The sequence below is a fragment of the Cricetulus griseus genome (genome assembly GCF_003668045.3).
Source record: "Cricetulus griseus strain 17A/GY chromosome 1 unlocalized genomic scaffold, alternate assembly CriGri-PICRH-1.0 chr1_0, whole genome shotgun sequence".
Taxonomy (NCBI): Eukaryota; Metazoa; Chordata; class Mammalia; order Rodentia; family Cricetidae; genus Cricetulus; species Cricetulus griseus.
Window position 1 is genome coordinate 248,020,693 of NW_023276806.1, and position 15,503 is coordinate 248,036,195.

The following is a 15,503-nucleotide window of genomic DNA, read 5'->3' on the forward strand; positions in this document are numbered from 1 at the left end:
ACCTGCAGCTCAGGCCTCCCAGCTTCCCTGGAGGCCCAGGCAGGGAGATCTCAAGTTAGGGGCCAACCTAGGCTACAGAATAAATGTGAGTTTAGCTCTATGGAGACCTTACCTCAAAATAAAAAGTAAAAAGAAAGCCAACCTATGAGGCTTCTCACACACACACACACACACACACACACACACACACACACACACACTTGTCAGACACGATCTCTGTGACCCAGAACCCAGCCACACACTGCCAAAGCCACTGAGTGGCCTCAGTGGAACTCACTGGTTCAGGCATGGTGTGTAAGAGTTCTTATCCTCCTCAATGATAGACACGATGAGTGTGATCAGCTTGGACCAGAAGTCCAGGTTCTTGATGCTGGGACCCTGCTCCTCAGGGGGGACCTCCCCCTTCTTGGCCTAAAAGGGGCAGAGGAGATATTGCTTAGAAACCAGTGTGGGCAGGAGTGGGGTAGCCCAGTGCAGAATGCTGCCTCATGCTGAAACAACAACAACAAATGTAGACAAGCGGTGCACACTCAGTGTAGAGGCCATGGCCACCGTCGTCCCCTGACAACTCTGAAGCCAGCCTGGGCTACAAGTGATAAGATCCTCCTCTCAAACAAACAAATAAATAAACTAAAAAACAAAACAAAACTAGAAGAAATTCAGCCCAAGCCAGTATTTTTTTTTTTTTCTTTTCTTTTCTGAGACAGAGACTCAGAAGTTGGCCCGGAACTGCCCATCTCATGTCTCAGCGTCCTGAGGGCCAGGCTGATGAAGGCAGCATTCACACCTGTCAACATCTTGTTCCGTTTTATTTATTTATTTCTGTATGTGTTGGAGGCGGGCATGTGTTCTACAGCATGCAAAGTGGACAAATTGTGGGAATGGGCTCCCGTGTGGTCCCAGGGATGCTCCACAGGCAGCCAGGCTTGGTGGCAGGCTGCACACCTGCCGAGCCCTCTCAGAGGCCCGCAAATTCCTTTTTCTTTTTAAATGTTTATTTGATTTTATGTAGATGTCTGCTTGTCTGTAATGCACATGTGCAGGTAGGTGACCAGACGCACTGGAGTTAGAGGTGGGTTCGAGCCCTGTGTGGGAGCTGGGAATCGAGCTGGGGTCCTCTGGAAGAGCAGCAAGGGCTCTTAACCATTAGCCCATCTCTCCAGATGAGGACTCACTGGACCTTTTGCAAATGGAGACTCTCCACTAGTCCTGAGGTCTTAACCCAAACTCACCAAGCACATTCTTGAGGGCCTACTGTGTGCTCGGTGCTAAGTCCTCCATTGGAGGCCGCCAAATGCCTTTTTCCTTACTCAGATCATTGGAGTCCTCATACTTGGCTCCTAATCCCAAATCCCAGAAGAAAACTCTGGAGCTCTACGAGCAGCCTGGCGCTAGTGCCCACCCATGGCCTCACCGGGTCCGTCTGGTACTCGCGGCCGTAGAGCTCATGGCAGTTGTTGAAGATGTACTCATAGGTGGAGTTGAGGCACGCCTTCACGCAGTCCTTCACCACCTGGCTGGCACGTGGAGGGCTCTGCAGTTCCTGAACCTGAAGACAGAGGCAGGCCCTGGTGAGGATGGCTGGGACAGTGACACCAACACCCTGAACTGGGTCTGAGTTGCTATGTGTTGACTGCCTGGTGGGTTTTCCCACCATGTTCTCATGGTTTATGATTTATTTGTCTTAATCTGTAGAGCAGACTGGCCTCCTCCTCCCAGACATTCCCCTGTCTCTGCTTCCAAGTACTTGGACTAAAGGTGCGTGTGTGTGCGTGCGTGCGTGTGTGTGTGTGTGTGTGTGTGTGTGTGTGTGTGTGTGCAGGGGTGCGTGCGTGCATCTGCAGGCACGTATATGGGAGGTCAGAGGACAACCAGTGGAAGTCGGTTCTCTCCTTCCACCATGTGGGTCCAGGGGATTGAACTCACATCGCCAGGCTTGGCGGCAAGCACTTTACCCAGTCACCATGTTGCTGGCCCCCGCCTATGTGCTTAAGGGTGCTCGGTAGCAGTGGCCACAGTCACAGCACTAGGAATCTTCACATGGCTGTGTGAGGACAGGCAGGGCTGCCTTGGGGACACTCACCTTCATCCGGAAGAAGGTGATGCTGGTGAGGAGGTCCACTGTGGACTTGAGGTCCTGCAGCCGCTCGGGGCTGCTGGCTGGGAAGTTGTTCTGTGGGCATCAAGTGGGTGATGAGGGACCAGGGACAGTGGGACACGGTGACAGCCCCCAGTGTCAGCACACTGGGGCAGGGGCTGTCCACGTAGGGACACAGACATGTGCAAGCTGCCCTGGGTCCCCAGGCCCCACAGGGACACAAGCTCCAGGAGTGGCACTTGAGCACAAGAGTCTCTCACCCGGTACATGGACAGGTCGATCCTCAAGGAATTGTGTAGCTGGTCCAGAAGTTTCACAAAGCGCTCTTTCTAAGTGGAGGACGGGAGGGTGGAGGCAGAGCTGGGCGTCTGCCGATTTCTCTGAATATTGGCTACTAAGCTGAATGCTGCTTAACCACTAGGCTCACCCACCACCCAGCCAACCCCCATTTCTTCTACTTTGTTTTTAAAGATTTATTTATTTTGGAATATAAGTGGTCTATCAGCATGTATGCCTACATGACAGGAAAGGGCACCAGATCTCATTACAGATGGTCATGAGCCACCATGTGGTTTGTGGTTGCTGGGAATTGAACTCATGACCTCTGGAATGGCAGCCACATATCTGAGTCATCTCTCCAGTCCCTCTTTCTAGCTTTTGTTTGTTTGTTTGTTTTTAGAGACAGGTTTCTCTGTGCAGGCCTAGCTGTCCTGGAACTCACTCTGCAGACCAGGCTGGCCTCAAACTCACAGAGATCCGCCTGCCATTCCCTCCTAAGTGCTGGGATTAAAGGCGTGCGCTACCACTGCCCCTTTCTAGCTTTTTGACACAGGTTCCCTGTATCCCAGGTTGGCTTGGACCTGGAGATCCTCCTGCCTCAGCCTCCTGAGAGCTGGGATGACACACATGTATGTTACCATGCCCAGTTTACATGGTGCCTGGGATGGAGACCCAGGGCTTTATTCATACTAGGTAAGCACTCCACCCACTGAGCCACCACACTCCACCCACTGAGCCACCACACTCCACCCACTGAGCCACCACACTCCACCCACTGAGCCACCACACTCTACCCACTGAGCCACCACACCCTGAGCCACCACTACCCACTGAGCCACCACACCCTACCCACTGAGCCACCACACTCCACCCACTGAGCCACCACACTCCACCCACTGAGCCACCACACCCTACCCACTGAGCCACCACACCCTACCCACTGAGCCACCACATTCTACCCACTCTTGGCATTCTTCTAATTCTATTCTTACAGACAAGCAAACTGAGGCTCTGAGGCAGAGGCACACAGGAGTTACTAAATCAGGAAGTGTGTCCAGCCCTGGCCCCTACAACTGACCCCAAAGTTGGAGGCGGCAAAGCGGTCAGAGGCAGACACGTTGGTGGAGGCGGTGGTGTGTGCGTAGTAGGCGTTGATGTTGGCAAGCAGGGTGCTCATGACAGCAGGTACCCCGGGGCACATGTACTTGGAGGAGAGGCAGGCAAAGTGGCTGGCGGGTGAGAACAGGAGGCATTGGGTCTGGGGACCAAGAATGTGGGGTTCCCAGAGCTCCACGACACCATCTAGGAGTCTGCTCTCTTCCTACAGCTTCCCTTCAGCCTGGCTTTGCCTCTGAGAGCCACATGTCTGTGTCCTTTCTTCCGTGGTTTTGAACTTAAGTTTTGAGACAGGGTTTCACTTAGCCCAGGCTGGTTTCAAACTCTATGTAGCAAGGATGACCCTGAGTCCCTGTCCTTCTGTTTCAGTCCCCAGTGCCAATGCCTCGGGTATGTGCCACCTCCTGGCCCGTGTCCGTCTGTTTGTCTAGGGACCACGTCTCTCTACCTCTCATTGGCTCCCTGCCCACACCTCCCAATAGCGGCATCTTGATCACCACTAGTGATGTGAGACCCCCCTTCCCCAGGCGCCTGCCCACCCACTGTGTCCTCACGTCATAGCTTGGTAGATGGACTCCACACCATAGCGCATGGCAAACTCATCCACAATCTCCTGGGCTGTTTCATCATAGTAAACCTTCCAGGCATCGTCACCCTTGGCATCAGGGATCTTCACGACACCATTGTTCTGCACATCCGTGACAAAGTGGAACAAGTTCTGCACCAGAGACAGGGCATCAGGAATGAGGAGGAGGCGGTGACAGACAAGCTTACCTCACTCATCCTTCCAGTCACGCCCCATCGTGCTCATCATCATCCAGGGTTCACATCTGTACCCACCCCCCACTGACCATCCCCCCACTGACCATCCCCCCACTGACCATCCCCCCCACTGATCATCCCCCCTCATCCCCCCCACTGACCATCCCCCCACCCCCTGACCATCCCCCCACCCACCCCCCCCCCCCCCCATGACCCCCCCCCCCCCCCCCCACTGACCATCCCCCACTGACCATCCCCCCCATGCCCCCACTGACATCCCCCCACTGACCATCCCCCCTCCCCCCACTGACCACCCCCCACTGACCATCCCCCCACTGACCATCCCCCCATGCCCCCCACTGACCATCCCCCCCCCACCTGACCATCCCCCCACTGACCATCCCCCACTGACCACCCCCCCCACTGACCATCCCCCCTGACCATCCCCCCCTGACCACCCCCCCACTGACCATCCCCCCACTGATCATCCCCTGAAGATTAATGGTTGCAGCGTGTGCTCAAAGATGAACTGTGATCTGGGATGGTGAAGTCTCTTTAATCGAGAAAACACCAGGGCAAGACGCAGACCAGAAAAGGGGCTAGGGTCTTCCGGTGCAGCCCTTAAAAAGCTCCCTTATGTCACACCGGCTTTCCTTCACCACGCCCTTATGAGTCCCGGGTCCACCTGGCACCTGTCCCATGACTATTGGGCGGGGCTAGGGTGTCTCCCTACAATCCCCCCCACTGATCCTCCCCCCACTGGTCATCCCCCCACTGATCATCTCCCCACTGGTCATCCCCCCACTGATCATCCATCCATCCACCCATCTAACTACCCCACAGATCTCGTCCATTCCCTGTGTTTCCTCTGTCTATCCAATCTCTCACCAATCTGTCTCCACCGTCCTCCACGTTTCCATGTACCCAGCCACTCACCTTACTTGCATAGATCCCCCAGCGCCACCCGTCTGAATCTACCCATGCCCTCAGCCACACACCAGTCTCCCTGGGCCCATCCGAGTCCTTCACCCATCCCCTGCACCGCACTCGTTTGAGCCCCCCGCCTGGGGATAGAGTTCTCCCCTGAGCCCAGGCAGGAGCAGGTGAGCTCGGGGCTGGCACCTGCTAGGAGGACAGCTATGAGAGCCGGCAGGGAGGCCAGCGGGGATCCCATGCATACATGGGAGTCTCTCAGGAGGAGGGACCAGGTGAGGAAGCACCTCGGGGGTACATAACTGCACAGTGTGTCTGGGAGGAAGGGGGTAGCCATGGTGACGAAGAAGCCAGCCGTGTGCTTCTCGGCACTGGGGGCTCAGTTCATGCGGATGGGTGTACCGGGGGTGCTCACCTCATGCAGACAGGTGTACTGGACGTGGTATGGCGCCACCTTCTCCTCCCCTTTGATCTCCACACTGATGTGAAGCCGAATGGCACCTGATACCGCAGACTTGTCTGTCCTCTTGTCTGTGGGTTGTGGGGGGGCATTAGAAGGTCCGGGGCAGCCTGGTCTGTTTTAATGCTCTTGAGGCTCCGCTGGGGTCTCTCTTGTGCTGCATTTCCCGGGTCCCCTCTCTCTCTGTCTTCAACCTCCCTGGGTCTTGCCCTCCTCACTCACCCAAATTGTACCACACATCCATCTCGCCACTGAGCGTCCGAACCTCGATGATCGTCTGCCCTAGGAAGTCGTCGGACTCCCTCTTAAACCTTTGTTTCACGCGGGATTTGATGTCATCATCTTCATCCCAGACGCGCACTTTGATCCGGTCAGAGGAGTTGTGGCACTCACTGTGTAGGGAATCAGATTGGAGGACAGGCATCAGGCAGCCGCCCTGTGCCTGGTTCCAGAGGCCCCTACGACTTGGCCCAGAAGCAAGCCTAGTCACTCACAAATGGAAATTCTCTTCCCACACTGGGTTGAGGTTTCCATAGATGGTTTTTGTCCTTTTCTTGGTCTTCCCGACCTGGACGGTGACATAAGGATCACTGGACCCTGTCTTGTCCTTGGCCTGCAAACCCTGGGCACAGACCACTGAAAGACACACACCACACAAATGTGCTTTCAATAGGGGGAACCTGCCAAAAGCAGTCACTAGCATATGGCCTGGGAGACCTGTGGCATGGGCGAGCCACAGAGACAGCCCAGCTAGTCTTGCTAGAGAGTTGCTGCGGGACCCCCAATCTGATTCAGCCACCTGCCCACCCACCCATCCCTCTCTAGTCATCCATCCACACACCCACAATGCAATTCTGCAACTACCCAACACTGTCCACTCGCCACCTACCCGCCCACCACCTACCCAGCCATCCATCCAAGCCTTCAGCCACTCATCTTCCATCCACTCACCCGTCAGCCTATCTCCCCATCCATCCATCTATCCATCCCAGTTCTGGTCATCCACCTACCATCCCTCAGTAAATCTAGGTAAGCATGCAACACCCACCCACCCAGGCCTGCAGAGCCCATCTGCCCATCCATCTACCCACTTATGCATAGGTGGGCCCACTCTCGCATGCCTATCAGAAGAGGCTTCCCTGAGGTTCTCAAGCTGGAGCCCTTGCTCGGTATCCTGCTTCTATGCACCCCTCGGGTCTCTCGGGGGGGGGGGGGCTGGCTATCTGCGCATGCGCACCCGTGATGCTGATTTTGGCAGACCACTTGGAGGTGCCGTCCAGCACGCTCTGCTTGACAGCCTTCATCTGCTGTGTGTGAGCGCTCTTGGTGACAGCAAAGACCTCCTGGATCAGCTCGAAGATCTCGGGCTTGTTGCGCTCACGGATCTTCATGCGGTCCTTGAGCACCATGATGATGTTCTGCGTGCGGTCTTCGGCGCCATGCTTGGAGCTCTTCTCCGCCGCCCCTGCGAGCACACAGACCAGACGCACCTGGCCCTGGTGTCCACCCCAGGCTGTCCGAGTCTCCTGCCGTCCCAGGAGCCTTGGCCACCCAGATTCTTCCCCCGCTTTGGGCCCCACCCAAGGCACCACCCTATGTGGCACACTCTGCACTTGCGGCCCACTGAGTCCTGGGCCCTGGCCTCACAGTGTCTCTCCCCACCTAGTGTCTGAGGCCAACTGAGGGCACAGCCCTAAGAAGCACCCCTCCAAGCCACACCCTGCAGGAGGCCACGCCCACCCGCGCCTCCCCCTCCCCCCTTCCTCTCCTGTCACTTTCTCATCGCGCACATTCCTCTCAGGCGGGCGGGCATCCTGCTCTTCAAAGCCCTGCCTGTTGGATGCACACTTTGACCCCCTCCGGCCCGCACCTCTAAGACAGTAGCAGGGCACCCGGAGGCCCCTGCACAGAGCAGCACCTCCACCGCCTCAGCTCCTCGCCACTCCCTCAGCCCTAAACCCCCTCCTGTTCCAGAGCGACCAGCGGTGCTCAGCCTTCCGAACGACCCTTTAATACAGTTCCTCCTGTTATGGTGGCCTCCAACCATAAAATTATTTTGTTGCTACTCAATAACTGTAATTTTGCTACTATTATGAGTCAGAATCCAAATGTCTGATATGCAGATATCTGTTTTTTGTTTGTTTGTTGAGACACGGTTTCTCTGTGTAGCCCTGGCTGTTCTGGAACTCACTTTATAGACCAGGCTGATCTTGAACTCACAGAGATCCTCCTGACTCTGCCTCCCGAGTGCTGGGATTAAAGACGAGCGCCACCAACGCCCAGCCTGTTTTTGATTGTGTGTGTGTGTGTGTGTGTGTGTGTGTGTGTGTGTGTGTGTGTGTGTGTGGTTTTTGCAGGATATCTGACATCGGATCCCCCCAAGGGGTCGCAATCTACAGGTTGAGAATCTCTTCATATAAACCCGCGGAGCCCCTCCCCTCCCCTAAACCACGCCCACCAAACCACGCCCACCGCCCTGTCTCTGACTCACACCAGAGGGAGCAAGCAGCCTGGCCCTTCCCTCTCCCCGGCCCCGCCCGCCCGCTCGGTGGCCCCGCCCCTACGCTGCAGGCAGTCGGCGTTGAGCAGGTCCTGGCACTTCTCGTGGCACTTGACGCCACACTCGGTGCAGCGCATGCCCTGCCGCGCGATGCCCCACAGCAGCCCCTCGCACTCGTAGCAGTAGGTGGGCGTGGTGGCTGTCCACACCTCGAAGTTGTGGGGTGTGGTGCAGGAGATGGGGTAGATTAAGGCTTGCAGGGTCTTCTTGTAAACGTGGTTTTTCTGTGGGGGCGGAGGGCCGCGTGGGCTGGGGCGTCCCAGGCACCCCGCCCCACGCCCTGCGCCTCCCTCCGTCACCACGGGGACCTCCAGAGCCCCCACTCACCAGCTCCTCGTTGTTCAACGTGCTGGAGGCCAAGGCCGAGGTGATGCCCGCCTTCCGCGACTGCACGAGTGACTGTGGCAGGAAGGTGGTCACCAGAGTGTGAGTGCGGGAGGGGTGCGGGGGCAGGGGGGAGTTCCAGAAGGAATCCTGGGAGGTAAACTTCCCACACCCCAAAGGCGGGTCAAGCAAAACTCTCAGCTGGGTCGCGCATCCAGGTAGTTTGGAGCATGAGAACACCTGCTCCCCCACCCGTGACCCTTGGGACCCACAAGGGGGCGACAGTGGAAAGATACCCCTGAGGGTTTGTCTGGGGAGAAACCCCGCTCAAGATCACTCACCATGGCCTGGGGTCCGGGATGCATGGGGGTGGAAATCAGGCTACATTAGCCCCAAGGACTACCTGGGCAGCCCCCGGCCCCAGGGCCGCTGTGGGCAGTTGTGCGGGTCACACACTGCTCACAACGGTCCGTTCAGGGTGGGAGCATGGAGCTGCTCACCAGGTCGCTCACGAGGGGAATGGGCTTCCGCTTCCTGATGTCTGGCATACTGTCAATGATGATAAGGCCACCACCTGGGCTGCAAGACACACAGGCTCATTGAGCGCCCAGTCTTGTGCTCCTGGCCTTACACCCATTGCCTGAAGGGCAGACAGGACCTTTGACCTCTCCGTGGGCAGAGAGTTCAACCGTCTGTCAAATGACAAACTGAAACATGGAGGCATGATTATTTGGACTTCGGTTCTCATATGGGTAAGGCTGACATAGACTGGTGATTATACAGCCAGTATCTCAGGAGGCTGAGGCTAAAGTCCGGCCTAGTCAGCACAGGGAGACCCCATTCAAATAATAATAGTCAGCCAGGTGCAGTGGCCCACACCTTTAATCCCAGCTCTTGGGAGGCAGAGGCAGGCGGATCTCTGTGAGTTCAAGGCCAGCCTGGTCTCCAGAGTGAGTTTCAGGACAGCCAGGGCTACACAGAGAAACCCTGTCTTTCAAAAACCAAAACCAACCAAACAAAACTCTCCCTATAAACAGGGTGCTCGCTCTACTCACCCGCCTCTGAACCACAGGGACTTGGACATCTCTCCTTCTCCTCGTGCCTGCAGGACAGACAGACTGGTCTGCATGGTTGCCCCCCTACTCCCAGGGCAAACTGTATTCCCGTCACCCCACATGGGTGAGGGGTCAGGAAAGCCAGTCCCACACCTCTTGTGTACTCCTGGGCTTTCTGGGTCTGAGCCTGTAAAGCAGGCTGCAAGACACAGAGCACCTGTCGATCAAACATGTCAGTCCTGAACACATGACACCATTTTCCCATAGAGTCTTGTTGGACTGTTTTTTTTTTTTTTTTTTTTTTTTTTTTTTGCTTTTTTGACTGGGTCTTCCCAGGTAGTCGCCCTGGCTGGTCTTGAACTGCAATCCTCCTGCCTCAGCCTCTCAAATGCTGGGATGGCAGTCCTGTGCTATGACATCCAGCTAAAATCTCTAATAATTTTTAAATTTTTATTAGGATTTTAGTGTATAGATGCTTTGCCTGCATTTGTGTGTGTACCATGTGTATGCCTGGTGTCCACAGAGGCCAGACGAGGGTGTTGGGTCCCTTGTAACTGGAGTTACAGACAGATGTGAGCCTCCACATGGTGCTGGGAATAGACCCAGGCTCTCTGCATCTCTCCAGCTCTAATTTTTACATTTCTGATTTCTCCATTTTCTTCTAAAATGGAGAAGGAGCGCGGTTTGGAATGCCTGCACCGCGGCATTGGATGGTCTAAGCACTCTGCTTCCTGATGCTTCAGCCCAGGTTGGATGGTAACCCCGATAGTAACCAACCCGGCTCTGTCTGCAGCCCAGGATTAAGAAGTCTCTGATGGCACCTTCTCACCTCTTCCTGCAGCTGCTCACCTTTCAGCTCAGGCAGACAGCAGAACTCGGCATGCCCAGTGGGTGACTGCTCTGCCAAACACCAATTCTAACCCTGTCCTCTGACCTCTCACAGCTCCTCTGACCTCTGTCTTTACCCCAGGTGTGGCTTCTCCTGTCTCGGCCTCCAATTCTGTTCACTACGGATTGGGAAAGTCCAAGCTTCTGAGGGGGAGCCTGGGCTGGGGACAGTGGCCAGAGAGCGCAGAGCCAGAGGCTCTGAGTAGGGCCAGGGCCAGGAGAGTCCAGGCAGTGACCTTCCCATTGGTCTGCTGGCGAGGGTGACATTGTGGAGAGTAGCCGTGCTGGTGTGTGGGCGATGGCAGGTCTTGGTGGGCATGGTCTCCATGCCCAGCGTGGACAGGTGGTGGCACAGGCTGACCTGTCTGTCACTCACCTCCTGTAGCTGCATCCGCACCTTGTTGAAAGCTCGCAACCAGTTAGATTTGGCCCTGGACATGGCGTCCTGTCCTCCCTGATCCTCTTGAGACCTGAAACAGGGAAGGCAGGCAGAGACTCAGAATGGCTCTGTGGGACCCTGGCCTCCTGTTCACACTCTGCCCCCCCCCCAATGGGCAGCCCTCTGGGCCCACAGAGCTCTCTGCATCCCAGCCTGGTGAGTGGCCTGCGCTCAGATTTCCAGATACCTCTCTTCAACCTTGGGGGACTCTGCTGCCGCTATCTCTTCAGATGTGGCCGGCTTGGGGATGCCCTTAGCCACCTCGGGAGCTTCTGCCGGCACCGCTGGGACCTTGTCATCCTTCTGAGGTGTGGCTGGTGGGAAGCTGATGCGCTTGAACTCTTTGGGCTCAGCTACAGTGGTGTCCTCCTGCTGGGCATAGCTAGCCAGGTCATCAGGCACCTCCTCCTCCTCCTCCAACTCCTCCTCCTCCAACTCCTCCTCCTCTTCTTCTTCTTCCTCCTCCTCCTCCTCCTCAGGCAGCTCCTCATCTTCCAGATCTTCATCCTGGTCCCAGTGGGGTGAGTCCTTGTGGTAGCTCACAGAGCTGTGACAGGAGTGGTAGGAGTCTCGGTCCCTCTCATCATCCAGCTCAGAGCCCTGCAAGCTGTGCTCATCCGGGTCGAAGTCCTCACTCAGCTGTGAACTGCCCTGGCTCAGCTCTCCCGAGGACGCATAGCGGCTGCTGCCTGTGGGGCTGCGGAGAAGCAGTTAGACCTTGGCCACACCACCAACCCTCTACACACACCGTTCACCCAGGGTGTGCTCAACACAGCCAGAGCACCTACTGTGTGCTCACTCCTGCTCAAGATATGTGGACCCTACACTAAGCCTGTGATCAGCATTGATTGAGTGCCTACTGTGTGCTTGCTGCTGGAACACACATCTGCTCCTCATGGATTGAACACTTACTGTGGGCTCATTCTTTTCTGCTCCAGGAACCCAGACTGGCAATGACCCACACATGTGCTTATCATGATTGAGCACCTAGTGTGTGTGCGTTCTTGTCAAGACACTGAGAACACAGGCCATGTCACCCAGACACCTGCTTGAATAAATTGAACACCTGATGTGGGCCTGCTCCTGTCCCAAGAAGCGCTGGCTTGGCTAGGAACGACAGATTCTTCCTCTCCTGGTACAGATTTAGTCATTTCAACAGTCCCAGCCTCAGTGCCCACTCCCTTCCCTGAAGCCCTGGACACTGACCATGCCCAGTCTCCCATTATAAGCTCCTAATGTTTGCCCTAAGTCACCGCAGACTCAGCCTGTCCCTGCCTGTGGCCAACCACTGAGCTTTCTAGCACTCTTTCAGTCATTCAACAATTTTTTTTTCGAGACAGGGTTTGTCTGTGGCTTTGGAGGCTGTCCTGGATCTCGCTCTTGTAGACCAGGCTGGTCTCGAACTCAGAGATCCGCCTGCCTCTGCCTCCCGAGTGCTAGGATTAAAGGCGTGCGCCACCATCACCCATCTTCAACAAATCTATTGCTCCTCATCTTAAATACTGCCGGGGCCTCTTCCCTAGCCATCCCTGGGAGTGCCGCTGTAATGGGGAACCCCCTTAAACTCTTGTTTGTCAATTGGAAGTATTGACTACATTTCTTTTGCAAGAGCTGGAGTCTGGACAGGCCTGGATGTTAACCAGGGGTGATACACACACTCCCCCTAGTGATGAGGTTCCAAACTGCACTACAGGGGGGCGGAGAAGGAGAGGCGACCCACCCACCACCTCAGGCTTGCTCCCTCTCCTTGCACTAAGGGTGATGAGACTGGTGGCACCAAGTTTCTTTCCCACCACCTCCATTCCAACGCATCCCCTGGCTCCTCACCTCCCTCCAGTCACCCAGGATCTTCCTGCTTGAGCTGCTCACCTGGCAGCCACACAACACTGTTCTTTGCTAGGACCCCTGTCTCCTGACGGAAGCCTTACTTGGCCTTTGAGGGACACTCCAGCTGTGTTCTCCAGAAAGCCCTCCCGATGTCCCTGACCCAGCTGAGCGCCAACCCCACAGCAAGTCACGGTCCAGTTATGCCTTCCACGGCTTCACCAGCCAGGCAACGTGGCCTGAGTGCAGGCTGGTCTCAGAAGACAGGTGGATCCTGTCCATTCCTGCTTCTAGAAAACCCTTTAATCCTTCGTAGCCTGTCTACAGCCAAGCTCAGTGGGCTCGCACACCCTTTTCTCAGAGAGCCTCACAAGATTCTACCAGAGATGTGTAGGACATGAGAGGGTGCTTGCAGCTGGTTGGTGGAAAGCCTGCTTAGCAGACTCAAGGCCTTGGCTTCCACCCTAGCATGGTATAAACCAGAAGTGGTGAATGCCTGTTATTGCAGGCAGCACTTGGAGGTGAAGGCTGGGAGTACATGTAGCCAGAATGTTTTAAATGAGGCATGCATGTAGGGTGAGAAGTGGTAGCTAGGCCTTGTTTGGTTTGGCTTGGTTCTTCAAGATAGGATTTCTCTGTGTAGCCCAGACTGGTCTCTGCCTCCCAAGTGCTGGGATTAAAAGTGTGTGCCGCCAGGCATTGGTGGCTCACGCCTTTAATCCCAGCACTCGGGAGGCAGAGGCAGGTGGATCTCTGTGAGTTTGAGGCCAGCCTGGTCTCCAGAGCGAGTGCCAGGACAGCCTCCAAAGCTACACAGAGAAACCCTGTCTCGAAAAACCAAACCAAACCAAACCAAAATAAAACAAAAAAGGGTGTGCCACCAGTGCCCAGACTGTTTTTTCTTTTTTCTTTTTCTTTTTCTTTTTTTTTTTTTGAACCAGGGTTTCATGTAGCCCAGGCTAGCCTCCAACTCCCAATGTAACTAGAATAGCTGTGAACTCCTGATTCCGCTGCATTAAACAAAAGGCTCCAGTGCTAAAGAAAGCTCCAAGGACCAGCGAGATGGATCAGTGGGTACAGGTGCTTGCCACCAAGCCTGGTGACCTGAGTTCAATGCCCAGGACCCACAAAGGAGCGAGACAGAGCGCACAAATTGCTGACTGACACTCCCTACACACACTCCCTACACACACACACACACACACACACACACACACACACACACACACACAAAGAACTAAATATAAATAAAAACGTTCTGTGAGATGGACCCAACTTGCCCCAGGCAGGACCCTGGTGCTCCCCGGCCCCACAGCCACCTGAGTGCCTGCGGCTCTGAGAACTCCTCATAGCTGTGCATGGAGTCACTGTAGGACTCCCGGGACCCTAGAGGCGGCGGCCGCACGGAGTACTGGTGCACAGAGGCATTGGGCTGTGACGTGGTGTAGTAGGGCGGCGGGATGCTGTTGCTCGTCTCGCTCCGATAGTCGCTGTCCCGGTCATCCACCGCACTGTCCGGATCCTCATCTGCGGGAGAGAGCACCGCGCACACAGTGGGGCTAAACCAACCTTCGTCCTCACCGCACCCCAACCCGTGTGAGGGCTGCAGAGTTCGGAGGACAGTGCCCCAACTGTGCCATCTGGGAGGACACGGGGACCCCACTGTGTCATTTGGGAGGATGGGGCCCTGGAGTCAGCATAGTCTGGTTAAGGCCTGAACAACAGAAGGGGCTCCTCAAACAGCCTGGGCATGGATACCTCAGGCTCACTTCTTAGTGTAGGTTGCCCTCTAGCGGACAAATGTTCCCGACACTCAGGACAGTGTGCTGCACTCAGCCAACCATTTCCTCCACCCAGTTATCTGGTTTTTGTCTTTGGTTAACGGGACATTCTTTGACCCAGTTCGATATCCTCAGCTCTCCAAGTAATGATTTCTTTTTTTGGCGGGGGGACAGGAAAGCCATCTTGGAGTCTGAGCTTGTTTACCAATTGTTCATAAAATTATTACATTTATTCTTTGTGGGCACACAGGACAGTGTCTGCGTGGAGGCCGAGGGATAGCTACTACAGGAGCCGGTTCAAACCTTCTAACATGTGGGTCCCAGAGATCAAACTCAGGGCATTAGTCTTGGCTGCAAGTGCCTTTTACCTGCTGAGCCATCTCGTATACGGTTTTTGACCGAACTGCCTGCATCTATCCACACCACTTCCAGTCACTCTGAGATAACCATCTGCTTTGGGCTCCATTAGTTTCCCCTTGACCCAGCGACACCTTCTGTCAGATGGAGTTTTTAACCAGAAGTATTTGTGCTTTGGACATCTGGTGCTGAAACCCGGGCCTCACACATGTTGAGCTGGTGTTAAGGACGAGGGCAGGGGTGGCTTTCCATCTTAGGGAACACAGCCATGGGATCTCTTCGAGGCTGCTGTTTATACCTGGCCCACTCTCCCACATTTGTGACATGGGGCCACTTCCAGGGTGATAAGGAAAACAGAGGCGGAAATGTGGGGTGAGGTTACATGTGGAGGCAGGTGAGGGGGTCCCAGTGTCCAGCTACAGACAGTTAAGTCCCTAGCTCAGTGTGTGCCATGGCCACACCTGCTGCTGGCCATGCACAGCTAGACACCCCCACCTCTGACCCCACTGTGCCCCACAATGCCTTGTGCGGTGCAGTAAGGTCCACGGGGCCCCAGAGTCAGTTACTTACTCTGCTCTCCCCAGCCAAAGTAATTCCAGTTGCCTATGAGAGAACAAACAGAGGAGC

General features: G+C 55.5%; 1 protein-coding gene across 1 annotated transcript in view; it reads right to left on the minus strand.

Annotated features, from left to right (window-relative positions):
• The window catches only part of Unc13a (unc-13 homolog A), a 49,816-nt gene that overhangs the window by 22,829 nt on the left and 11,484 nt on the right, over positions 1–15,503 (minus strand). Inside the window, exons 7-24 of the mRNA XM_035451458.1 lie at positions 15,447–15,479; positions 14,058–14,265; positions 11,102–11,611; positions 10,852–10,945; positions 9,588–9,634; positions 9,033–9,111; positions 8,536–8,607; positions 8,213–8,432; positions 6,886–7,113; positions 6,143–6,284; positions 5,871–6,040; positions 5,604–5,719; positions 4,048–4,211; positions 3,456–3,606; positions 2,359–2,427; positions 2,084–2,173; positions 1,415–1,549; positions 278–411 (exon numbers count right to left, since the gene is read on the minus strand). Of these exons, the coding sequence (XP_035307349.1) occupies positions 278–411; positions 1,415–1,549; positions 2,084–2,173; positions 2,359–2,427; positions 3,456–3,606; positions 4,048–4,211; positions 5,604–5,719; positions 5,871–6,040; positions 6,143–6,284; positions 6,886–7,113; positions 8,213–8,432; positions 8,536–8,607; positions 9,033–9,111; positions 9,588–9,634; positions 10,852–10,945; positions 11,102–11,611; positions 14,058–14,265; positions 15,447–15,479 (2,662 nt within the window). The remainder of the gene's footprint in view (positions 1–277; positions 412–1,414; positions 1,550–2,083; positions 2,174–2,358; positions 2,428–3,455; positions 3,607–4,047; positions 4,212–5,603; positions 5,720–5,870; positions 6,041–6,142; positions 6,285–6,885; positions 7,114–8,212; positions 8,433–8,535; positions 8,608–9,032; positions 9,112–9,587; positions 9,635–10,851; positions 10,946–11,101; positions 11,612–14,057; positions 14,266–15,446; positions 15,480–15,503) is intronic.